The 25,508-nt window shown below is 40.7% G+C and overlaps 1 protein-coding gene across 1 annotated transcript in view; it reads left to right on the top strand.

Annotated features, from left to right (window-relative positions):
• The window catches only part of LOC149869105 (uncharacterized), a 48,729-nt gene extending 33,735 nt beyond the window's left edge, over positions 1-14,994 (top strand). Inside the window, exons 6-7 of the mRNA XM_090037305.1 lie at positions 4,385-4,497; positions 14,470-14,994. Coding sequence (XP_089893431.1) covers positions 4,385-4,497; positions 14,470-14,994 — 638 coding nt within the window. The remainder of the gene's footprint in view (positions 1-4,384; positions 4,498-14,469) is intronic.
• Positions 14,995-25,508: the final 10,514 nt, after the last annotated feature.

The raw sequence follows: 25,508 nt of genomic DNA, 5'->3' as shown, positions 1-25,508 counted from the left end.
AAGAGTGGCTATCTAAAAAAGAGATGTCATTTGGGGCAGTTATGGTGTGCAGGGACAAATGCAAACCAGGTGGCAGGGTTGGTGATGTTTATTAAAAAAACTGGGGGTTAAAGTTGTGCAAGTGCCAGTAGAAGGAAGAATGCAGAGGGTGTTGTTGGAGGTGCAAGAGATAGAGGTAGCTTTGTTTAACGTATACACACCTATGGAAAGGGAGGGGAGTGAAAAAGAAGAATGGAGACTGTGTGGAAGGCCAGAAGGTGGTATGAAACACTGTGGCAGACTTCTAATGAGGATTTGTACAGAAAGTGGAAAATTGATAGTGAACAGTCTTCTTGGTGGACATCAAGGAGAAGGTGGAGCATGAAAGGAAGTATGAGTTCGGAGGGGAAATAAGGATAATAGAAGTAGGAAAATGTTTGCGAACTTTTAAAAGGAAACAGGTCACCAGGAAAGGATGGACTTCCAGCTGAATTTTATGTGAAATTCTGTCTGCGAGTGGGAAAGGATTTGGTGGAATTCTTCAGAGAGCGAATGGAAGAAAGAAGGATTTGGGGAGGGCTTTGCAGGCTGAGTAGTGATGCTACTATATAAGATGAGAGATTTAAGAATGGCCTCCAGCTCTTGAGGCGATCACATTATTGAATACAGATTATAAAATCCTGGCAGAAGTCATAACAATACAAATGAGAAGTGTTCTGGATCAGGTCATATGAGAAGATCAAACGTGCAGTGGAAGGGAAAAGAATCGTGCAAACACGCTGGGTACTGAGAGATGCGCTGGCATACGTGAAAGATAGAAAATGGAATATGGTGCTAGCAAATTTTGATCTCAAGAAAGCCTCATGTTACCCTGTCATACGTTTTGGGTTTGCTTTTTTTTTTTTTGTTTGAGGTGCTGCTGAAAACGGGATTCCTGGAAAAGTTGGCGGTCTGGGTGGAATTGTTATATGACATAGCACAGTCAGGTCCTGGGGAAGGGAGACTTGAGTCATGCCTTTCAGATACAAACAGGGGTGAGGCAAGGGTGCCCTTGTCACCCGGGATCTTTTATATGCACCATGGAACCTCTGGCACAGAGGATAAGGGGGTACAAAATAATCAGTAGAGTTAATATTTTGGAGGTGAGGAGGGGAGTGAAATGCTCACTGTATATGGATAGTCTCATTAGAGAGAATCCTGAAACATGGAAGACTGTGAGGAAGCTTCAGGGGCGAAAGTTAACAAGGCTAAGAGTGAGGTGTTGGGGATCAGAAATTGGGGAGATGTAGGGAAGTTTAGCATGTGAATGGTTAAGAATCAGATAAAAATCATAGTGGTTCTCAATATAGAAGGGAAAAGGCATCAAAGCATGGGAAGAGAGGGTCACAGGTTAGGAAAATTTTGGAGATTTGGAGCACAAGAGGTTTGTCATATGCAGGAAAGGTGAAGCTGGTGAAACGGGTGTTGCAACCCATTGTGGTGTTTGTGAGTATAGTATATCCTCCATTGTGGATTCAAAGCAGGAAAATCCAGAGACTGATTTGTCTGTTCATTTTAGAACCCCAGAAGGAACAGACTGTCAGGAAGGAATTATATAAGGGACAAGAGCATGGAGGGTGGGAATTGCCAGACAGAGACGTCATTTATCGATGCACGCTATGTTAGAATGGTGGTGAAGGAAGCATCAGAAGAAAGTGGGGAAAATGGGAAACTTTTGCAGACTTTGGGTGAGGAAATGGCTGCAGAGGATGGGCCTATATGGGACAGGGTAGAAGGGGCAGTGGGCATGGAAATTGCTGGTATATTATTATGGGAGAGCAGAGAAGTTTAATAAAGTGTGAGGTTTGGAAGGGCTAAGGATACGACATTTGAAAGAAAGGGGAAGGATTTTGAAGGAAATCGGAGGGAAAGACAAAGTAACTGACTCTCACCCACTGACTCCTCAACTCACATCTTTACTGACTGCCTGTCTTGCATGCATACCAGCCTAGCCCCTATTCGTTCGGCTTTACTATTCGTTCTATCCTGGAAGAGCACACAGCAACTGCAGAGACTTCCTCAGGCTGATGAAGGGTTTTTAAACCCAAAAGCTTGCCAACATTTTTTCCCCAACTATTTAAGTTGGTCTAAAAAGATATCAGATTCACCCAAAGAACCTCATCTGCCTATGTCTTTAGACCAACATGGCTACAACCTACACCCCTGGTAAGTATATTGTCACTGGAAGAGCTTTCCCACATGTTCCCTGCTTTTCGATTTGTGGTTTGTGAGAGATGGTTAAGGGAAAGAGGGAGACTGGACAATGGGGAAAAAAAACAGTTAAATATTGATCAGCCCCAATGAAGAGCAGGAAGTGAAAATGTCTGGAGTAGAGGTACAGTACAGAAATCGGTCATTTGACCTTTTTATTTATATTCCAACTCCAGAACATAGTACAGTTGTTTGCAGAATGAGCAGACACTGAGGTGAGAGCATAGTTAGGATAAATACCCTGCGTGGGATAGGATACTTGAATGCATTAGGTACTGCCATTCAGATTAAATTACATGCAAGGGTATAAGGCAACAAATGATACACAAGCAGTTCCAAATATGCAGAGGTGGCTGTTAAATTGTTTCTGATGGTGACTGAGGTGAATGCAGCAAGATGAAGAAAGAAAATTGGTGAATGTACTTGGGAGGTATGTGAAATACTCTTTATGGTATTAACTACTTAATGGTCCATCTCTGCCCCTAATCAAAGCCTTAGCACTACAGCAATTTAATGATTGACAGAGTTTAGAGGTAAGATATGGCTTTTATTACAACATTTCTACCAGATTTTAAAGCCTGGAAGAAATGGCATTTGAATTCTGCAGATATCCTCAGACTCTACTGTGGTCATCTGGAGGAGGTGGGGTAAATTGCTTTGGTAGGATGAGATGTAATCTAGGATAGACAGGTTCTTAGAAGTGGATCTTTAATTATGGACAGACAAAACATTAATTTAGTAGTGGGGGAGGACATGCTGCATTTCAGGCTGACATCATATCTATTTTGTCTGCTTCATCCTGTGGTTAGTGGAAATGAAGTTGTAAATGTAATAATGTAGCAGCTGCTTGATTCTAGGCTAAATTGGTCTGGTTAAGTTTCCTTTTATTGTGGAATAGGAGTAGATACCAGGCAAGAGTGCGTGTCAGCTGATCTGTTGCAACTATTTCATGCAAGTCCCCTTTCCTTTTTTTAATTCATATGCTTGGTTCGTCCGTGTACAGCCTTTGAATCAACAAGGGTTCAGGAAAAAGCTGAAGCTAGTGTTGCTTTGGACTTATTTTCTTATTGATGAAAGCATGTCACGTTCCACAGAATTATCTAGTTTTGAACAATTGTTTTGCAGAGCAAGAAAAAAATATTCACTTAATCATGCACCAGCCCCAAGCCCCCACATAGTGTGTGTGTGTGGGGGTGGTAGTACAAGAATGGCAGCTGCTGGCCCAGGTGCCCCTGCTGATGCCACTGTGGCTGCTGCTGCTGTCCAGGGAGCAGAACCTGGTCGTTATGCCTCTGAATTTGCCGTAGCTGATCTTAAACACCCCCACCCCACCCGGCCAGTCGTCTCATCTTCCTATCCAATCTTTCCCGTTATCAGAAAATAAAATGCTGTATTGCTTTCTAATAAGAGATTCAAAGGTATAGTCATGTTGTATATTCCTTTTCTTCAAGAAACTTATCAAATCAGTTGTGATGCTCTTATAAAGGTCTGCTTTGACTTGATTTACTGGATAGACATGAAGCCAGTGAACCAGAAATGCATTTTAGTGGAATTACTATCAATAGCAAACTATCTTATAATTAGACAGCTTCACTGTTCAGTAGGACAAACTAGAAAAGAACAGGAAACATGAGCTAGAAAAGACTGTGTAGTCGTCATGCAGATTTCTCTATTGCAATTTTTCTAGATGTTGCATCCTTCCATAAGATATTACTCTTATTTTGCTACTTTTTCCTTGCCTTGTCTTGCAATCTCTTGCAAACAGAAAATATCCTGACCCCTTCTTTTTCTTCATGTGGGATCTTGGAATATATCTATGTCATTCTGTTCTCCATTTGTTGCTGCTCAGTTCTGTGTACTGTTTTTTCTTAAGGTAGTTGTAGACACATGGCTCCTTGAACTCACTTTGGACTCTATACACAGACTTCCCATAACAAAGCACCTTTTTTCTTGCTTTGTGTATTGTAGCCCAGGCCTGTTGTACTTTTTCTATTCACCAAAATGTTTAACTTAAAAATATATTAAATTCGAAGAGTCATGGCAGCATGGTAAGCCAATGTCCCCAGGTTATATTTTCCATGCACGTGCCACATTCATGAAAATTATTTCTATTTGACATCTTGTATCTCTGTCTTTCCAATGATTTGTTTTCTAGAAATTGTGGAAGAGTGTTTTGGTGAAATGAATCTGAATATTTCTGGGAGCAAAGACTTCAAGCCACACCTTACTTTTCTGAAGCTTTCCAAAGCACCTGCACTAAGAAGGAAGGTAATTTAAGCTGATGCAAATTCTTTCCACTGGGCTTTGTTTTAAAGCTGCTTTCCCTTCTGAAGAGGCTTTTAATGACTACTGGAAAAGCAATTTTCATTGCATCCCTTGAAATACATAATTTCCTACACTTGACTATGCTAGTTTGTAAGCTAGTACAAAGGGAATAATATTGGACATATCTATCTTCCTAAACATTTGAGAGAAACCGTTTGTTCTGTCTTCATTGTAGAAAACATAGTGTGCTTTTTCTGCCATGTCCAATATTGTCTGTAAAAGAGAGCTACACTGAACTGCTTCCATACCAGCAGGGTACCTTTTGTAAAGTATTTAGCTGAAAACAAGATTAATGTCACATTGGAAGCCAAACTGCTGGTTTCTTTTGCAATATAAATATATGATGTGCTGATCTAACCTTTATTGCGGTATGGTAGGGGATTTGACTGCTTTTATCACTTACAATTAAAGTAAAAAACAACTCTGTGATTAGATTGCTCTTTCCCTTGTGGAATATTGTCCTGCTAGTTTCCAGGAATAGTCTTTGTATTTATGAGGTCAATATAATGCAAACTAAAATTACATGCACAAAGAAAACGGAAAATGCTATAATAGCAGAAGAAAACGACCTTGCATTTGCACCCGTCAGGTTCTTCAGATTGACTTGATATTTGCCTTCCCTATGAGAGATGTGATCAAGGTTTTTATTATCTGTGGGGAACTATCTGAACTTGGGAACCATTGATGCCTAATGCAGGAAGAAAATATAATCATCATAGTTTATTTCTTTCCTAAAACTGAAATTTGCTTAGCAGCAAGCTTAGTTTTAAAATGGAATCTACTGCATATGTTCCTCAATGTAAACAGTCTATTTTCAGCAACCTAATTCTGCATTATGTATGTATGTATGTCTGCATATTAATACCTTTTTAATTCTTCGCGCCTGAGCGGCCGTGTATGCCGCACAGCTTAGAGGGAACGCTGCCTATATTTTTAATAATCTAAATTCTACATAAGACTGTCCTCAGCCCTGACAACACAAACATAACACCCTAATCTGCCACAGGTAAAGCAAGGGAACCATGGCAGCCAATTTCACTCTTCTGTAGTAGGCAACTATCAATCCTCCAGATCATGGTGTACACATAACGGGTCTAGTCAGAAATCTGATGAATCCATTTGTGGCTGATGACCAATTTGAGAGTGACACAGCTTGTTACAAGTTTCACAGATCCACGTGTTGTGTTGGAATGCAAATTTACAGCCTGCTGCTTGCTTCTTGCTTGCTTTGCTTCCATCCTTTGGTTTGAAGTGGCTTCATGCTGAGCTGCACATGATGCCAGATTTTCCTTCCAGATTGGATGGGATTCTGTATGCTCCTCCCAGATTTCTACCTTGATATTGAATGACTTATTCGTATAATTTTGGCACACATTCTGGCACCACCCTAGAGGGTGACTTTTGCTTTCTAGAACCATCTTGAATCTCACTGTACAAAATATTCTTGGGGATACAGTCTTCTTCCTGACTTGGCTGATCCATCGTAACCTCCCCTTCTTGATAGCGGTTTCTAAGTGCATCAATCCTGCATGCTGTAGTACCTCTGTTTGGTATTCTGTCCTCCCACTTTACTTTCAGGATCTTCAGCAGACACTTCATGTGGAAGCTGTTTAGTCACTTGATATGCCTACCATACATAGTCCATGTTTCTGAACCATAAAGCAGGAATGACATCTCACAAGTCTCATAGATTCACATCTTCTTGTTAGTTTGCTGTTAATCCATGCACGTTTCTGTAATAGCCCAAAATTCTTAGCTGCTTTTCTGATTCTATTAGTTCAGTCTGAAGGTCAAGATTCCTGCTGATCATAGAATCAGGCAGCAAAAATTGTCAACAGCACCAAGAGACTTATCCTTCAGAATGATGTTAGCTATTGGCTCTTTCACCCCTTGGTACATGATCATGGTTGTTTTCAGACTAATTGCCATGACTATTCCAAAGCTCTTGCATGACTCAGAAAATCTGCCCAAGAGATTTTGCAGGGAAAGTTGACTGTGGGTAACCAAGGTCGCTTCATCTGCAAACAAGAAATCTCTCAGAGCCAGTTTTTTCACCCTGGTTTTTGCTCTAAACCTTGTGATGTTGAACAAGCCTCTGTCTAGTCTGCTTCAAAGATAAATGCCATAATTTCTGTCTCTTCATTCCCACTTCTTCATGAATTCAAAGTTGACATTAAAAAGTATGGGGGCTAAGTTGCACCCTTGTTTTTTTACCTCAACAAAGGTGTTTGATTCTTTGTTTTCAAACACTACAGTTGCCTTCATATCTTTAAGTAATGGGCAAATGATATTCTACAGTTAGGGGAGACGACCCAGTTTCTTCAGAACAATATAAAGGGTCTGTCTGTTGACCATATCAAAGGCTTTTGTCAGATCAATGAAGGCTATGTAGAGTGGTATTCATTGTTTTTCTCTGCACTTCTCTTGCAGTTGCTTGACTGAAAATATATCAATGGTGGAGCATCCTGAACAAAAACTGTATTGACTTCCATGATGGATTCTTTCACCCAGAGATTGCAACCTAGGGAGCATGATGCGAGTAACAATTTCTGATGATGTTCAACAGGGAGATACTTCTGTAGTTATGACAGTTGCTTCTATTTATTCTGTTTTGTATAATTGGACAAACTGAGCATCTTTGAAATCTTGTGGTACAACTTCCTTTTTCCAGCAAAGTAGTATAACTTCATGAAGTTTCAAAGTAATTCTTAATTGGCGCACTTCTAGATCTTCAGCAGGCAAAAAGTCATTGCTGGATGCCTTGTTCCCAGGAATTGATTTAATGGCTTTTTGCAAATCTTCTAATGTAGACTTTGAACTGTGGTAGTCCTTCAAGCTCTTTGTGTTTGATCTGAGTTTCACTGGAGTATATAACTCCATTGTATTCAATCTGATGCTCAAGTTGTTTTTGTTTATCAGTAATAGCATTCCTATTTGTCTTTTAGCAGAGCTGTTTTTCTTCTTGACTGGACCAATTGCTCATTTCATGCCTTTGTATATTCCACAACCTATCACCTGTGTCAGCTGCTTTCTGAATATCATTACAGAGTTTTGGACAAAAATCTTGGCGCACACCTTAGCCTCTCTTTGCATTTCTCTTTAAACCTTTCTCAGATTTTCTACAGTTATAGTGTTGGGAAATTTCTTTTAGTTGGTTAACACTGTCCTTTTGTTCTCAGCCAGTGGTAGAAGTATTTTGGGGTGCACTTCAAACCCATCTGTATTTTTATGACATTTTTTGTCATATATTGTTACAGCAGTATTGTACATATTAGTTTTTTTTTAACTGTCCCAAGCTTCAGTGTCTGAGTTGTTAGGTAAGCTTGCTTTTACAACATATTCATCTGAATAGTATGCATTTTTCTATGTCTTTTTTAGTTTTGGCTGATGTTTATCTGAAGATGATTGGTTGTTTTGCTACGGTGGATCCTTTTGACACTAATTCTGACTTGGAAGCAGTTTAAGGCATTGTTACTGTCACAGTCAGAACTGTGATAAGACCTCGTATGCAGGATTTCTTTCAGTTGGTTATATCTGCTCAGTACTAGCACTAATTGGTACCTGTACTAATTGGTACCACTGTCCTGATCTTGGGCTGTCTGTCTTGTGATTTCTCTACCCTCGCACACAATGTCTATCTTATGAATTTTTTTTCCAGAGAAGTAGGTGTTGGTAACACATAGACATTGACTTGTACAAAGTGCTAGCACTCTCTGGCCATTTTCATTCATATTACCAACTCTGTGTTTTGCCTAGAATACCAGGGCAATTCTTAAAACTACATCCAACTCATGCATTGAGCTTGTAAAGTATTAGAATGGTCTCATTTCTCTGAGATTTTGTCTCTCTCCAAGTTGTTGGTAGAAAGCATTCTTGTCTTCATTGCTAGCTTGAAGGGGAGATGCATAGCTGCTAAACAACATGATGAAGTCATTCTCCTGTGTATGCACTCTGAGTGTCATGAGTTGAATAGATACAGCAATGGGGCTTTCACAGAAAAATAGTAAGCTGTTTCTAATAGCAACGCCTATTACCTGTTCTCTCATTTTTTTTCCTGCTGGTTTCCTATGCCAGAATATGGTGTAAACTCTATTTTGGATAGAACTTGTATCTGAGAGCTGAGTTTCTGATAATGCAGTTCTGACGATGTCCGTTCCAAGTCTAACCAATTCATAGTTTAATAGTGCAGTCTTCCATAAATCTGAGTTTGAATATTCCAGCTTGCAAGCTGCTTTTATTGTTTTGGCTAGTGTAGGTCACACTAAGACCTTCAGTGTGCCTAGGAAAGAGTATGGAGGAGTGGAGGCTGTCCACACCTATTTCCCCCCCCCCCCCCCCCACACACACACACTCCTTTAGACCATTGAGACTTGGTCTGGTCTTCAGACTCTGTCTAGATGTTCAGTGCTTTGATAGTTGTAGCTTCTGCCAGAGTGCAGCAGTTAACAGCTGTTGCTGACTGCCAAATATCTCGGCGAAGGCGTGTTTGTCGGGGTGATGTCCTTTAGCCTTTTTTCAACCGAGGAATGCCCACTAGATATTGGGGGCTAGGGTTTTGGGGAACCCTATATTTGCCTTGTTCTGGAAGTTGCAATATTGTGGTATTGCGAGCAACCCTGTCATGAGTAGTCCCACCACACTGCCACAAACCCTCCTGTTGGTTGCTGTTTATGGTCAGACCCAGGGCCAGTTACACATGTGAACTGGATCTTTGCCATTTTTGTATGCATGCACACTAAGGTTTTCAGTATATAAAAGCAGGACATTGGCTGCCATGGTTCCCTTGCTTTACCTGTGGCAGGTTAAGGTGTTATGTCTGTGTTGTCAGGGTTCATGGTAGTCTTATGTAGAGTTTAGATTATGGATTGTATAGGATGGTTTGGATAGGGATGACCCTACCTCAGGCAGGGGGTTGGAATCGATGACCTCTGGGAAGTTCCTTTCCATCCCTACTTCTCTGATTCTATGAACACTAGAATTTTCCAAATGACATGCCTGTGGTAATTTCTCCCTCTTTTCCTACCCCCACCTCCCCGTCTCCTTTTGAAGGACTTCTATAAGATGCGTTTATTTCAAGATACTTAAAGGTCCAATCCTCTGAAACGCTGAATGTTGTTTGGAAAAGTGTTGAGGGTGCTTGGTTAGTTCAGTAGCAGTTGAGGATGTTGATTCTGTTGCAGGACATGACTCTAAAGCCCTGATCTTATCTGCTCTGTATGGATGATTCCTACTGCATGGTTTAGACATTGTAGGCCTGGTGTTAATGTCTTTTAAGCTCCTCCAACAATGAATGACATCAGAATCTCTAATTTTCTTTTTAGAAGACGGGTGACCAAATATGGCCTGTGGGCCAGATCTGGCCTGCAGAGATGTCGTCATCTTAGCTGCAGGCTCACCTTGGGTCCAGAAACTTGGTCATGGTAGAATAGTGGTGGCATTAATTGCTGTGGCATCGCAAACTGTGTGCATTGGACAGACCTTGTGTGACCAGATAAGCTGGGCTGACCTTGAACTGATACATAGTTGAATCTGACAATCTTATGAAATAGCAGCTTTAGCAGGAGTGAACTACACTCTTTACCATACTATTGAAATCTAAAAGAAACCATGATATCAGGATATGTCTGTGGCACTTGGGATTGTTTCTTTCTGACACTGCCTCTCTTTTATATGCAGTAGTATTACAATTAAGTGTTATTTACAGATAGCATATGCTTTGGCAAATGAAACTGGGAGGTCAGGTTCTACATATGTTAAAAAATAAATAAAAATTACATATCAGCCAAAGAATAGAATGGTTAAAAATTATTTTTATGTATAAAAAACTTAGTGGCAAAGGAAAGGGCATAGATTACAGCCTGAAAAGAAAAAAACAACTTGATGTTGGTGTTTTTTTAAAAAGGACAAAATATTATTTTAGTTATTATGATGCCATCTACTGGTTATAATTACATTTTCTTTTAGTAAATTGCCACTTCACTGTTATAGAAATGCACTTTGAGTGGGTTTTTTATGTGAAGTTTGAGATGCTTGTTATCTTTCTCTGTTTAATATGTGGAAAAAACTTCTATTGACAACAGTCCATATGTGTGGCATGATTCTAGCTATTGAAGACCTGCGTATTTGACCCTCTTTAAATTACTTTTCCAAGCATTAAGCTTTATCTCCACAGAGTATTATAAGTAAAGCGGATCCAGAGTCTGGGAAACAGGATGGGTGTGTTGAGCAGCACACAGCCAACTAACCAAATAAGCAACATGCCATGTCAATTGGCTGATCTTAGCTGTGTGCTATTTGGCAAAACTAAGTCTCCAATGTGCTGTCAACTGGGTGAATTTGCTAATTTAGCTTTTTAATCTGAATGTAAAATAATGGGCATGGATCTTGTTTGGTTTGTTGTTTTTTTTTTACCTTTCCCCTTTAACTACACATGACAAATACGATAAGAATCATCTCATTTAACTTGACTTAAGGCCTGATCTAATTGCTGTTGAAGTTAGTTTGGGGCTAGACGAAGGTTGAGGGAAAGGTTGCAATTAACATAGTAAGAGTACTAATACAGCATGTAATGAGCAAATGGACAGGGTCCCCATTGCTGAGAATCTTAATTATTCATTGTCTTACATTTGTATAGTCACTTAAATCAAATTTGTAAAGTGCTACTAGTCTGATTTTTATTAACACTTCACATCTACTTTGCTAAGGTTTAAGTTATAAAGTGCAAAACAGTGAATACAGGAGAGTTTGGATGCTTCCTGCAGTTACTTTCCTTACCTCCCCTGCCACCACCTTTTTTTCCTCCATCAGATTTATGAACAGCTGGGGAATATGTAGCTAGAATAAACTGTTATATGTGTTCATATGATCTGGGAAAATTATTCCAGGTTGATCTGATTGAAAAACTTACCCAGAGACATCTGAAGCAACGTTCAGATGCTGAGCCCCTGGAGAGTAAAGAGCTTGTGACATGGATGCTGTGCAGCCAGGGGGCCTCTGCACACACATCAGCATGCTCTGCGGACTCCCTCAGTCTACCTAAAGATGATATGGCAGCAGTGTCATGGGGAAGACCTGATTGGCTGACCTACACTGCTCAGAGTCGGCCTGCATCTCTCTGCAGTGCAATATGAGGATTGTGAAGAGAAGGGTGTGTTCTTCTCCCTGCTTGGCTGGAGCAGTAGAGTCTAGCAAGTGACATGCTGTCTCCCAGAGGAAGGAGTGAGATGGGAGCAAAGCACCCTGGGATGCTGGAACACTGCTGTGGCTTTTCTCAGAAGAGGATGTGTATGGAAATTCACACTCTCAGGAGAAACTCTCTTGGGAGTGATTTAACCCTAACCCTCTGGTTATTTTTCTCTCAGAACAGTCATTTCTGCTGAAGGAGAAATCATGAATATTTGTACACTTGTGGTTTCTCCTGGGAGAGCAGTGGTTCTTCCAGGAGAAACTTAATGTCTGCACATGGGCCTTGGACTGGTAAGATACTCCAGTTGTTTGTACTTTTTATTTCAAAGTTTGCCAATTCCTTGGTCAGGTGGGTCGAACAGTTGATATGCTCCATCTAATTGGAGAAATGGCACTCTTTTTGAAATGAAAGCTCCGGTAAAGAAGTTGAGTGGCTCCTCTTTTAATTTAATGGCCCTTTGCAAACTAACTGGGTTACAAACCATCCATCTAGGATCCAGATTCAAATGTGTCCATTGTCGATAGAAAAAGGCAGGTCAAGATGGCACCTTATAAATAGGTTCACTTGTTCAGAGAGGCATGAACTTCTACTACCTATAGCTTACATTGTCAGATTCTGAGAATGGACTTACCAATACATCTGACAAATCCATACATCACATAATATTCATAGCAATTCCTTCAAAGTAGGCTGTAGCCTATGAAAGCCTGGCTTATCTGAATACAGTGCCATCCTACTATACCTTCTGCCTAACTTCAAACTAACATGGCTAGCTACCTCTATACAACTTGGTAAAATAACTCTACTATTCTGGTGCAAAACACTTTTATGGCAGAAGATCACAATGCTGAATATTGAAAGAGAAATCCTATGCCTGCTCCCTCCTAGGTATGAATTTTGTCTGTGTTTAGTGATGATATTGGTCACATTTCTCAAACACATTCTTTTTCATACAGATATTCAAATTATATGTGCATAAAGTTTGTGAAAGTAATACACAAAACCCTAACCACAATTTTTATACCTAGTTGGAAAGCCTTCATGTGCACTCTTGGTGGTGGAGCTCCAAGTTTAAATGGGTAATTTGGTATGATAAGTGATCACAGGGAAGGAGTTACAATTAATAGATGCAAGTTTATGACTGTCTGCTCTCTGTTTTAAATATCATAACATTATGTCAAATTTTGAAACCACTTCTAGCATTATTGTGGCACTGACGCTCTTTTTACAGTTTTCATGATATTTCCATGTTACAAATTAGGCAATTTTTCAACGAGAATGTTACCGTTAGTGGTAGGTTCAGGAATGCTTTATTTTCATAGTTATTTTACTGTCTTAATATTACTGATGTTCAGACTGAGCTGAGAGAAATTGGTACAGACTTCCCCATGTGAATGCTCTACAGAGGGCTCCCAAGAGTCCTGTTGGAATTCTCCTGTTAGGTTGACGGAAAGGTTGGGATTACTGCCCTGACTTCACTAATTCATCTACCCCTTGCTTCATTTGCACATGCACTCCTGATGCACATGTGGTTTGTTAAAGGCTAAAAGCTTTCTTGTGAGCTCCTTATTAAAATATTGCCAGCACATCACTGAATGACTTAAAACCCTGAGGGACTGAATAATTGTAAAATTATTCAAACCTTCTTACTAGCCTTTGTAAAGGGGAACTAACAGCTATATTTTGAATTTGTCGATTAAAGAGAATTGCAGAAAAATTACTCACTTTTTGTCAGTGGAGATTCTGGGGGCTGTTGACTGAAACATTTTTAATATCAAGTCTTAAATTACAAAGATCATTGAACATGCTACTTGATCGTGACAAAATGGCAGTCATTACTTTTATTAATAAGGGTCTGAAGAAAACATACTTATTCCTTGAAGCACTCTAATATATTGACATTTTCCATTTATACACTGACTGCTGTAGGATTCAGCTGCCAAGACATCAGCAGGGATGAACACTTTTTTCTAAGAGATGGTGCTGTTGTGGTTTTACCCCTCACCCCCACCCCTTTTTCATTTTCAGCTTGCTGAAATGAGTTTGCTTTTACAATAGGCTATGGAGCTGAATATTTTTAACACTTTCTGCTTCTGGGTGAAAGGGAAAGAGCTTTCTTTGTAACCTATCTCTGGTGTACTATTTACGTACCATTGTAAAGTGTTAACACCAAGGAGGGAGATGAATTATTCAGGTGTACAAGGTGGTAATGGGGGGAAATTGAGCAAAGAAAACTTCAGGTGAAATGGAGAAACCTTCCTGAAGGTGATTAAGGAGATGGTAGAAATAGTTTCCCAATGGACATCACTTTTGCAAAATTACTTAAGGCACATTTTAAAACTAGACAGAATAATACATTTAAAGAATGGTGACAGACTATATTTTATCTAGGTTTCATGCTTTTTTATCTGGGACATTGAGGAAATGACCCCATAATGTTCTGTTTGGGGAAGAAAAGGGGGCAGGGAGTTGGGGGGGAAGAAAGTGTATGTGTCTGTAATGTATAAGCGGTGCTAATAACTTGTTTTACTCGAGGCCTCTATTTCATTACTTTTTATATCTCTAAGGTTTGTTTTTCATGTTGCTTTTTTCCAATATTTATAAACATAACTAAATGTTACCAGGTCCTGGAGGGGGAAAATATTGTTCATATTGTATTAAATATTTAATGTTCTTATACGCTTAACGTTATACTGGCATCTTTTTTAAAATACTTCCTTAACATTTAGGGCTTCAGAAAAATAAATTCGGATCTATATAAGGAATATGAAGATAGCTTTTTTGGCACAGAAGTCTTCAGTCAAATTGATCTTTGTGCTATGCATAAGAAGAAACAGGAATCTGGTTATTATCACTGTGAATGCTCAATTAATGTAGGCTCCAGCAATATAGAGGAGAATAAAGAGCAAGAAGTGCAGACAGAAGATTTGGGGGAGAGATCCATTGACACTCTTCCTAGCAGTGCTGCAGAGGTCAGAACTGGAACAGTTACTGCAGGCTATAAATCTGCAGCATGTGTAACAGAAGTTGATGACAAACAATCTGAAAATCTTGCTGAAGCTCCAGTCACAAGTGAGGAGAAGAAAATCAATGAGCTAGATGTATGGCCTGAAGCTAAAGATGAAACATTCCTTGCAGAGAGAGAATTCAGCTCTAAGTCGATGCCTGATCACTTGCCAGTAGATCCTGATGCATTACAAGGTAAGGATGAGGGACAAGGAGAAACAAAACTTACAGATGGTAATTTGCAATGAGTTCATATAACAGAAATGGCATTTGGTCAGCCTGACTTCACAGCATAAGACAGGCTGTTTCAATCTTTGGTGAAATGTAAATGTTTCCATAATCAGTGATGTTGATCAATCAAGGAAAACTGCTGTATAAAGAGAGAGATTTTGATAACTTACCTGCTCGGCATGCCATTTGGATGGTGAATTACTTTTCATCAGAAGTTGGATACATCTTTCTAAATAATTTAACAAAAACTTGAACAAAGAATTCTGTAGGCGATATGTGACTGAACATTTGCCTTGAAATAATAAAATGGGTTTTGAAGTAAACCTATGGCTTGATCAGCAAACACTGAAAGCCTCAAACATTTCTCACTTTTCAAGACGAGACAGTTTTGCAGGACTTGGCCCTTTTTACAAGTGGTGAATTGATATCATTCTGAAGGAGCCATTACATGGATAAACACTAATGTCATGCCCATATTTGGTAGGTGATTTTAGTTTGTATGAAGTTTGAAATGTATATTTTATTTTTTAATTTTTTTGGATAGTGGTGATTTGAGAAAATACTCTGGATTGGACAAGCAGCACATTTAAATTCTACAAAAACACCAAAATCTTTGATTCTCCCTCACCCCATCTTTAATAGAGTGTTTTGCAAAGGTAGTATAGGTAAAGGAGGTCCACAGCATTTACCTTTTTAAATAAAAAAAAAAAAAAAAAAGTGGTGTTCTGGACTGAGAATTTGTATTAAAAAGGGAATAAATATATTAACTTTCTTTCTTGGGATGTTATAGTAAAAGTCTATGGGCCAAATCCTTACTTGCCTTAATGAAGGCCCACTAATGGTGGTGTATGATGATTTCCATGAATAAGGTAAATAAGATTTGTTTTATAGAAAGCCTGATGTTTAATTTACATGAGCAAAGATTTAGAACCTAATGACAGATTTAAACCAGTAGATGGCACTAACAGAAAAATAGCTGCAAGTGAAACATAATGGAAGTGAACTGCTTAAGGATTTGCAAGTGAGAATTTCATTCTTACAACATTTAATAGTTCTTAGTTTTAGAAACCTGTAAAGGAGGATGTCATGAATGTGGAGAGAATAGATCAATTAAAGCACTTGTATAATAAGATACTCCTCTACTTCTGCACTGGGTGCTCATGAAAGAATTATTTGGTTTTGTCAAAGCTCTGTTTCTCAGTATATGGCTACTTAAAATAAGTGAAATATGTTCAGAGGTTGTGGGATTTTTTTTCTTTGGGGGAAGGGGAGGAAATTAGGCATTGGGTGTTTGTAATTCCACGCCCAGTGTGAAAATGCTCATCTTTGGGCAATATAGTGCCTGTGATGAATCAAAATAACATTGTTGTTTATAAAATGTTTTGCTTGTCATTAGACTTAAGTACTACTCATTATCTATAATGATTCCTGCAGCAAGAGGATGTTGTATATGAGAGAGATTTTGCTTAATGCAGCCATTTTGTGTCATTTTGTACTAGATGCCCCTCCTCCTTGGTTCTATATTATTGGGTCTCTCTCCTGAACAGGGCCTAGATTCACCCTTAGATCACTCCATTGAAGCTGTAAAGTAACAACAGAGGATGAACCTGAGCCAAATGTGTGAAGTTTCTATTTCATTCCCAAATTCTCTTGTTAAGTATCTCAGAAGTGTGATTTGTATTCTACCATGCTAGTAGGAATACGCTTGAAAAAGAGCTGCTTTTGTTTTAAATAAAATTGTGTAAGAAAAGGATGACTAATTTTCAGGAATTTAAGCTCTGAGTATCTTATGCTCTTAATTTTATATATGAAAGCCATATATAGCATTTTTTTCCCTCAAAAGATTCTTTTTAGTAATGTGGGCCCTTTTTCAGAAATATATAACCTTCATTGAGGAACTGAGATTCATATTTGGAAAGAGAAATGCTATACTCATGCATCTTATGAACGTGATTTGGAACCCAGCATACTCCACTGTAAACTCTATTTCTTGTTCCTGAAAATACTAATTATCTCTTTATATAGACAGATGGCAGTGGAGTGTAGCAAATGTGTGTTGAAACCTGTGATTCACTGTATTTGTGAAAGATTTGCTGCTTTTTTCTGTTTGTTTTTTAAGTGTTATGTAGATTATGCAGGTTTATAGTTAAGGTTTGGGGTGTTTTTTTAAATGTTACCTCTGATTTATTATGACATTTCTGGCTGAGCTGAAAATAGATTACCTTCTTTTTTAGAAATATAGTGCTCTTATTTTGGAACATTGAGTTTAAAATAAATATTACTATTCTTGACAATTCAGAGCAACTTGTATAGTGCAAAATGTTTATCATGTACAGGCTTGAACTGCTTAATTGTGTCAATTCTTTTACATAATTCTGCCCACATTTCCTCACTTTCTACAGCCTGTAATGAAATTATGCTATTACAAACATTGAATTTCATTGGCATGTTTTATTTTGTGTTTTAGCTGTGGATACCCATTTCTTGTTCCCACTCTGGTATTTTTCTCGCACTAAATTAATTGGAAATGCATTTGATTATTGTACATTTATGATGTGGGCAGGGCAGGTGGGAGACAGCTTAAAATTTAAGTAATTATGTAATACTGAAGCTGATGAATTATCTCAGTTTATGGCAACTGTTTGAAAATTACATTACAAAATCTAGGTCTTGAAGCAAGTTTCACTCATTCTTAATGATCCATGCGTTTACTCTTCTATCTGGATCCATAACAGATATAATTATCCCTTTTAAGTCTCCTAAATTCTCTGGGTTTTTTTCCCTTTTGTGACTTTATTTATTTATTTATAACCACTAGTGCTCATATAGAGGATAAACACAATACTTTGCTTTTAGCTAAAACTGAATTCAGTTTCTTCTGTGGCTTGAGCTATAGAAATGGTAGTGTGACTCGAGGGGAAAAAAAACTTGTATGAAATATTGCCTGTTGGTTGTGTTTTTATGTTGCACATACCCTGAAGAACTTAAACTAAAGTGTATGGTTAAGATGAGAAGAAGCTTCTAAGAAGGTTTCTGTTACTTTTGGTGTCTGGGCCAGAGGGAGTACAACCTAACTTTCTCATATGAGAGTCAATTTGACTAAGATGATGAAGTGAGGAAAATAATGTAATAGTTTAAGCTTTAATAACACTGGGGTTAAATCAAGAATAAATTGAAACCATCTTTGCTAGCTTCAAGGACTTTAAGAGGCACATTTTTCTGACACTCATCTGGTGTAAAGAGAACAGAGACTGATTACAATTCCATTGGTGGGCATTTTCCTGACTCTGGGGGTGTCTTTGCATATAGAAAATTACAAGGACTGTTTCCTGAGGCAGGACCATCAGGGAAGGGGAGAGAGTGGTATGTAACGCTATCTCGTTATCCCCAGCTGGTGGATGGTCCACAGAGTTTGCTGCAGGCAGAGAACTAACAGAGGGTGGGGTGGGGGGTGAGGGGTGCTTTAGAGATGATAGCCAGTCTGCTCTCTCACCTGTGCTTTAACAGAGAATCGGAAATGTTCATATCCTGCGCTTTGATCAGTTAAGTTTTCTGTCTCATCAGAATAGATAGAAGTGCCTTCTCCAATGGCAGGTTTATAATTGTTTCTACAAGTGTAAATAGACATTGTTTATACCAAAATGTCTTTTATAAATGGAACACCATTCACTGGCAGATTTGCTTGATTTCCCTGTTGGAAATTGCATATGCAATTTGAACACTCTTCTAAAAAAGAATAGAAGTGATCCTGGGTTTTTTCCCAGAAGTACTTTGAGTCAGGAGCTTATCACGTATAAAAGTCTTGACCTTGGGGTCGGGGTGGGATGTACTCAATCACAGCATACTGTAGGATGCATTTGGAGCAAATAGCTGAAGAGCTGACAAGAAATTATGTTTACTCCCTGTTTAGAGGTTGAGTGTTCTTGATCTACAGTTTTGCAACAATGAACAAGAGAACTGAAGGATTAACTTAAGACCAGGTGGAACTTTCTGTGGGTCTGCAAAGGAAGAGGATTTGGGTCTGCAAAGCTGCCAGTCCCAAATGGCTTTTCAGTAATGGAATTTCATCCTGCATGGAAAATGAATTCCTTCTTGAACTAGGAGTGATCACCTCAAAAGGACTGCTTGACTGGTATCAGGAAAATTTACAGGGTGGTTTTTTTTTTTTTTTTTTTTTTTTTTTTTTTTTTTTTTTACAATGCTATAATGTAGTTTCACAAAATCGCCACTCCCTAACTTGTCATCTGTTCAGGCACTGTGCAGGGTTAACATCTATGAATGCTATGAACCATGGAATGCAAGGAAGTCAAAAGTGAGATGTGACAAGAATAACAGACCAATCTGCTGAACAGTTGTGTGTGTGGGTATAGAAAGAGCTTGTATATCTGTAGAGTATTTCTGGGAGAAGACAGAGGGAAAAGATGGAGGTGATTTTTTGGTAGGAGGTATCCACAAGCCACATGGTCTGTAAAATGAGGCCACAGTAGATGGGAAAGAAAAGGAGTACATCCTAATAAAGGGGTGATTTGATGGGGTCCTGTCCTCTGAATACTTCTGATAAATTAATGGGGAACACTAACTACACAGATATCTGTTATAAAAACAATATGGCATGACACAGTCTATCAAACTCTTACAACGGGTAGGGAACTGTGGGTTTTCTTTCTTTCTTTTTCCCCTGCTCCCTCTCCTTGAAGTGGGGGAAACTACCTTATTTAGTCAAATATAAAACAGCCCTGTCCCTCCCTTGAACAATATGATTCCATATATGGAAAATTTATAAACTTGATATAATTTTCCAGGTGTAGAATCTATCAGAGGTTCACCTTGTATTTGTTCTTACCCAACTGCTGCAGCACAGAAAATAGATCTGAGGAGTTGGGTAGCCCTTTGCTCTCCGCTTCCTCCAACTTTCTCCCTTGGCAGCCCTTTTCCTTTTGTCCTTACCATCAGACCTTGCTCTCCCTGGGCACATGGCAGTGAGGAGCAGATTTGAAAACACTGACTGAAATGAATATGCTTAGTAATTTGCAGAGTTAGTTCATCCAGAATGGGGGCATTTTTATATATATATGCCCCCATTCTGGATGAACTAACTCTCTCTCTATATTTTAATTGTTGCACATTTTAGCGCAGGTACTCTATAAATGCACTTTTTTTAAGGAGCATTTTTGTACCTACTTGTATGTAGTACAAACTATGCACGACATTAAACTAAAGGCAAAAGACTTGTAATTTACCATATAGTTTATTGGGCTGGGCCCTAGCAGAGTGTTTCAAGCCATGGTGACTCCAGAGCTCAGCACTGCTGTATGTGTATACTCCAAATTACCTCTCTTCCCACCTCCAACAAAAGATCCATGTGCTAATTACCTGTCGTTTCCCCCCCCTCTCCCCTGCTGTCTGGAACCAGGCAAGTCCAGGGATCCTCCAAAATTTATATACAGATATAATATGCAGATAAAGAGCAACCTGATCTGGTTCACCACATGGAGGGTGCTGCCACGCTAATTATGTGACAGGCTGAAAGCAAAGGCAGCAGAGGGCTTCTGAGTTAGTGAAGAAACAGGAACCATTGGAAATGGGAAAGAAAGACATGTTTCAGCTGTGGGAGTGAAGAGGAAGTCTAAATGCATTCCATGGTGAACCACTACATGACTTGGAAAAAAAAAAAAAGAGTTGGTACTGAAAGGGACTGCTTTCAATAGGCATTACTGCATATCTTATTTAGATGGGATATGTTAACCTATCCTTGTGGTATGTTTCCATCAAGTCTTTTGGCTAAGATGGAACATTTTTGGCACCAAAGGGAGGGTGTCAGGGCTGGCTCTGGCCCTCCCGGAGCCATCCTGGTATTACACCAGTCCCAGTGTCAGTTTTGTCCTGGGGGAACAACTGCCTGTTTGCCCAATATGGGCCATGTGTTTTATGGTTGTGCTCAGTGTTGAGTTCATTTAATCACCTTCATAGTTGATTTCCATTGCTGAGCACATGCTGCTTTTGGCAGTAGTTTAATGATAGCCAATGTATTTTAATGAGGTGTCATTGTATGTGAATAGAAGATGGGTGGCTTATCCCTTCCCCCCATACTGTTTGGGGAAAAAGCCTCATAAGTGAATTAATATGGTTATAGGGGAGCTGGAGTTTTTAATTCATTTATGGTGGATACTGATTAATTGATTGAAAATCTAATGGTGGATATTAATTCATGATTACTTGTATGCAGAATTAAGGTTCACTCTCTTCAGGGACAGAAGGTACAATAGTAGAAGAATAAGGATAATGGCCTTCAGAAAGGTGGTCTCGGGAAACCAGGCAGGGTCTCTTGGGAAGATGATTTGAGAGAGAGCAGGAGAGCTGGTGGTTACTAAAAGGCTATATTAAAAGCACAATAATAAAGTCTTCTGAGAAGATAGGAAGTATACTAAGAGACCATTATGGATTCTCCAGAAGTTCTTCAATGACTTCAGTTTCCAAAGAAATTATACAGAAAGTGGAAACAAGGTGCGTAACTAAAAGGGGTGGTGAATGTCAAGGGCTATAGGCTGTAAAGGAGGGACAGGATAGGAAGGAAAAGTGGGGGCGTGGCACTCTACATTAAGGAGGAATACCCATCCTCATCAATTAACAAAGAATCAGAGGAAGGGTACTCTGAAGTGCTTTGGGTTAGAATACAAGGCAGTCAAGGGGAAAGAGACTTAACAGTGGGGGTCTACTACAGACCTCCCAACCAAGGGGAAGAGCTTGACCAGGAATTCTTGGGTCAGCTCACAGAGGTAGTGAAGTCAAAGGATGTGGTAGTCATGGGGGACCTGAACTTCCCGGACATCTGCTGGGAAGAGTAGTCAGCCAGATCTGAGTGCTCATGTAGGTTCTTAGCCAGAATGCAGGACCTCCATCCATCCCAGGAGGTGTACAGCCCCGCCAGGGGAGATGCCTTGTTGGACCTGGTGAGGGGGCTGTGGGTGCTCGACCACCTGGGTGACAATGATCATCACCTGCTGGAATTTACCATCTAGCGCAAGGTGGCAAAGGCCTGCAGCAAGGCAGCAGCCCTAGATTTCAGGAGGGCAGACTTCAGTGAGCTAAGGAGAATAGTCGGGGAAGTACTGAGGTCCTGGAGGGGAGGGGAGCCAGGTGTCGAAGGAGAGTGGTCGCTCCTTAAGGAGACGATCCTCCAAGCCCAAAGGGAAGTAATCCCAATACGGATCAAAGGGAGCAGGAGGGCACGCAAGCCCCCATGGCTCACCAAAAGCATCCGGGAATGTCTCCCAGCTAAAAGGGAGACATACACCCAATGGAAAGGAGGGGCCATCCTAAGGGATGACTATACTGCAGTTGCTTGAGGGTGTAGGGGGGCAGTCAGGAAGGCCAAGGCAGAAATGGAACTGGGACAAGCTTCCCAGATTAAGGCCAATAAGAATTCCTTTTTAAATACATAGGGGGTAAAAAGAAGGTTCCGGGTAATGCGGGGCTCTTGCAGGACACGTTAGGAAATTTGGTTGTCACATCAGACGACAAAGCCAACATATTTAATGATTTCTTTGCCTCCATTTTCCTAAGCAGGGACCGGAACAGTCACCCCCCTGCTGGGGCCCCCCTCAGGCCCCAGGGGAGGCACACCTAGGCCAAAGGTCAGTAAGGAACGAGTTAGGGAACTTCTGGAGGGACTGGATGTATTCAAGTCAGCTGGTCTGGACGATCTCCATCCTAGAGTACTAAGGGAATTGACTGAGGTCATTGCAGGACCCCTGGCACGGCTTTACGAGCACTCGTGGTGCTCTGGTGTGGTGCCAGAGGACTGGAAGAGGGCCAAAGTGGTTCCCATCTTCAAAAAGGGGAAGAAGGAGGAGCCCGGAAACTATAGGCCAGTTAGTCTTACCTTGATCCTGGGCAAGCATTTTGAGAGAATTATTCTGGTGCATATCCATGAGGGGCCAGCAGGGGAGATCATGCTTAGGGGCAACCAACACGGGTTCATTAATGGCAGGTCCTGTCAGACCAACCTGGTGGCCTTCTATGATCAGATCGCCAAATCCATTAGATGCAGGGGTAGCAGTGGACATAGTCTTCCTGGACTTTCGGAAGGCCTTTGACACTATCTCACCCTGTTCTCATTAAGAAACTTGGGGACTGTGGTGTTGACACCCACACAGTCAATTGGGTCTCCAACTGGCTGGAGGGCCACACCCAGAGAGTGGTGGTGGATGGGTCATTTTCAACCTGGAGGGATGTGGGCAGTGGGGTACCGCAGGGCTCGGTCCTTGGGCCTGCACTGTTCAACATCTTCATCAGTGACTTTGACCAGGGGGTAAAAAGCACCCTGTTCAAATTTGCTGATGACACTAAGATGTGGGGGGATGTGGGCATGCTAGAAGGGAGGAATAGGCTGCAATCGGACCTAGACAGGTTACAAGGGTGGGCGGATGAGAAATAGGATGGGATTCAACACAGACAAGTGCAAAGTGATGCACCTGGGGAGGAACAACCGGCACCATACCTACAGGTTGGGGAACTCCCCTCTTGTCAGCATGGAGGTGGAAAGGGATCTGGGGGTCATCATTGACTCCAAGATGAACATGGGCCGGCAGTGTGGAGAGGCAGTTAGGAAGGCCAACCGCACCTTGTCATGCATCCACAGATGCATCTCAAGCAGGTCCAAGGAGGTGATCCTCCCCCTCTATGCGGCACTGGTCAGGCCACAGCTGGAGTACTGTGTCCGGTCTGGGTGCCGCACTTCAGGAGGGATGTCGACAGCATGGAGAGGGTCCAGAGGAGGGCCACTCGCATGATCAGGGGGCAGCAGGGCAGGCCTTATGAGGAGAGGCTACGGGACCTGAACCTGTTCAGCCTCCAGAAGAGAAGGCTATGGGGAGGGATCTAGTGGCCTGTAATAAACTAGTTGGGGGGGATCAGCAGGCACTGGGGAAGTCTCTGTTCCCCCAAGCACTGCCAGGAGTGACCAGGAATAACAGTCACAAGCTGGCAGAGGGTAGATTTAGGCTAGATATCAGGAGGTGCTACTTCACGGTCAGGGCGTCTAGGATCTGGAACCAACTTCCAAGAGAAGTGGTGCTGGCTCCTACCCTGGGGGTCTTTAAGAGGAGGCTAGAAGTACACCTTGCTGGGGTTGTTTGACCTCAGTACTCTTTCCTGCCATGGCAGGGGGTTGGACTAGATGATCTACTCGGGTCCCTTCTGACCCTACAAACTATGAAATGGGGAGTAGCACAAGCATGGAGGGATAAAATTGGACTAAGGTGGAAAATGATTTTTCATTATCTAAGGAAATAAGGCAACAAGAAAAGGTTTTGTAAATACACTAAGGCTAGGGACAGACATTCAAAAAGCCTGAGGTGATTCAATCTTTGCAGGTTAGTCTAACCTGGCTAGGCTAAATCAGTTTTCTAACTGGGCAGACATCCCAGGAATGCAAGCATATACCTGCAGTGGCTCAGGCTAGAAGCTAGGGGGTGCTAGAGAAGTCCTCTCCTTTCCTTCCACAGCATGCAGCTGAGAGGGGTGTGGCTCCAGCAGGAGCTCTGATTAGCCCAGCAGGGAATTGATAACAGTGTTTATCATCCAATTAAGAAAACAACAGAAGGACAATACCAGCTACATGTTGATTCTACCTGTTGATTCAGCACTAACTGTAGCCAGCATGTGGTCTACTATCTAATACACAGACAACTCCTCAGCAAGGCAGAGGAGAGGGGGGCATTTCTGCTTAGTAGGGAGTGGTGAGGGAAGAGGGGAAGTAGTCCGCAGTCTCAAGTGCTGCAGCCAGGGAGCAGAGGGGAGGGGCCAGCCTTGCTGTGGAGCAGAGAGCCCTGCCCAGCCAAGAAAGCATGCCAGGATGCTGGGGGTGTCTGGTTTATCTTAAACCAGAGGGGGCTGGGACAGATATTGCATAAACCCGTTTGAGCCAAATTAGTTGAGTCTGATTCTATATTCAACCAGGTTTATTTTAAACCAGTTTCAGCCATTTTCAGACTGGTTTATACATATTGAATATCTGTTCTGTTACAGGTTTAAACCAGTTTCTAATCATTTAAACCAGTTTAAAAGGAGGGGAACTCCAAAGGGATATGTAGGTCCGCTATTAGCTAGGAAAGCAAAGCAAAATAAGAGATGATTCATGGAACAATGAAGTACTCAATGTTCTGTGTTAGTTTTGGGGAAAGAAAAAAAAACTAACTGAATACTTTTAAAGGTGTTAATTTTTAATAAGGAACTCAGCCTGCAGGCCAGAATTTAAAAGAAAAGGATGAACTAAGGGGTAAAATATATATATGATATGAACTAAGGGAGAAAATGTGTTGAAGTCAGCAGAGCCTGATGAAATTCAGCTTATTTCTTGAACAATCTAGAAAGAAGACCTCTCTGAACCATTAGTGATTTTATCTTTTGAGAACTTGTGGAGGATGGGGAAGCCAGGCAAACTTGGAAAGGATGGCCTATTGGATTATAGATCAAATATCCTTTGGGACAGATCAAAGTCAGGCTACCAGAATGAATGATTAAACAACCA

This window comes from Crocodylus siamensis, chromosome 3 (assembly GCF_052110815.1).
Source record: "Crocodylus siamensis isolate JL-2025a chromosome 3, ASM5211081v1, whole genome shotgun sequence".
Classification (NCBI taxonomy): Eukaryota; Metazoa; Chordata; order Crocodylia; family Crocodylidae; genus Crocodylus; species Crocodylus siamensis.
Note: the sequence above shows the minus strand (reverse complement) of the source record. Positions and strands in the feature narration are given on the sequence as shown.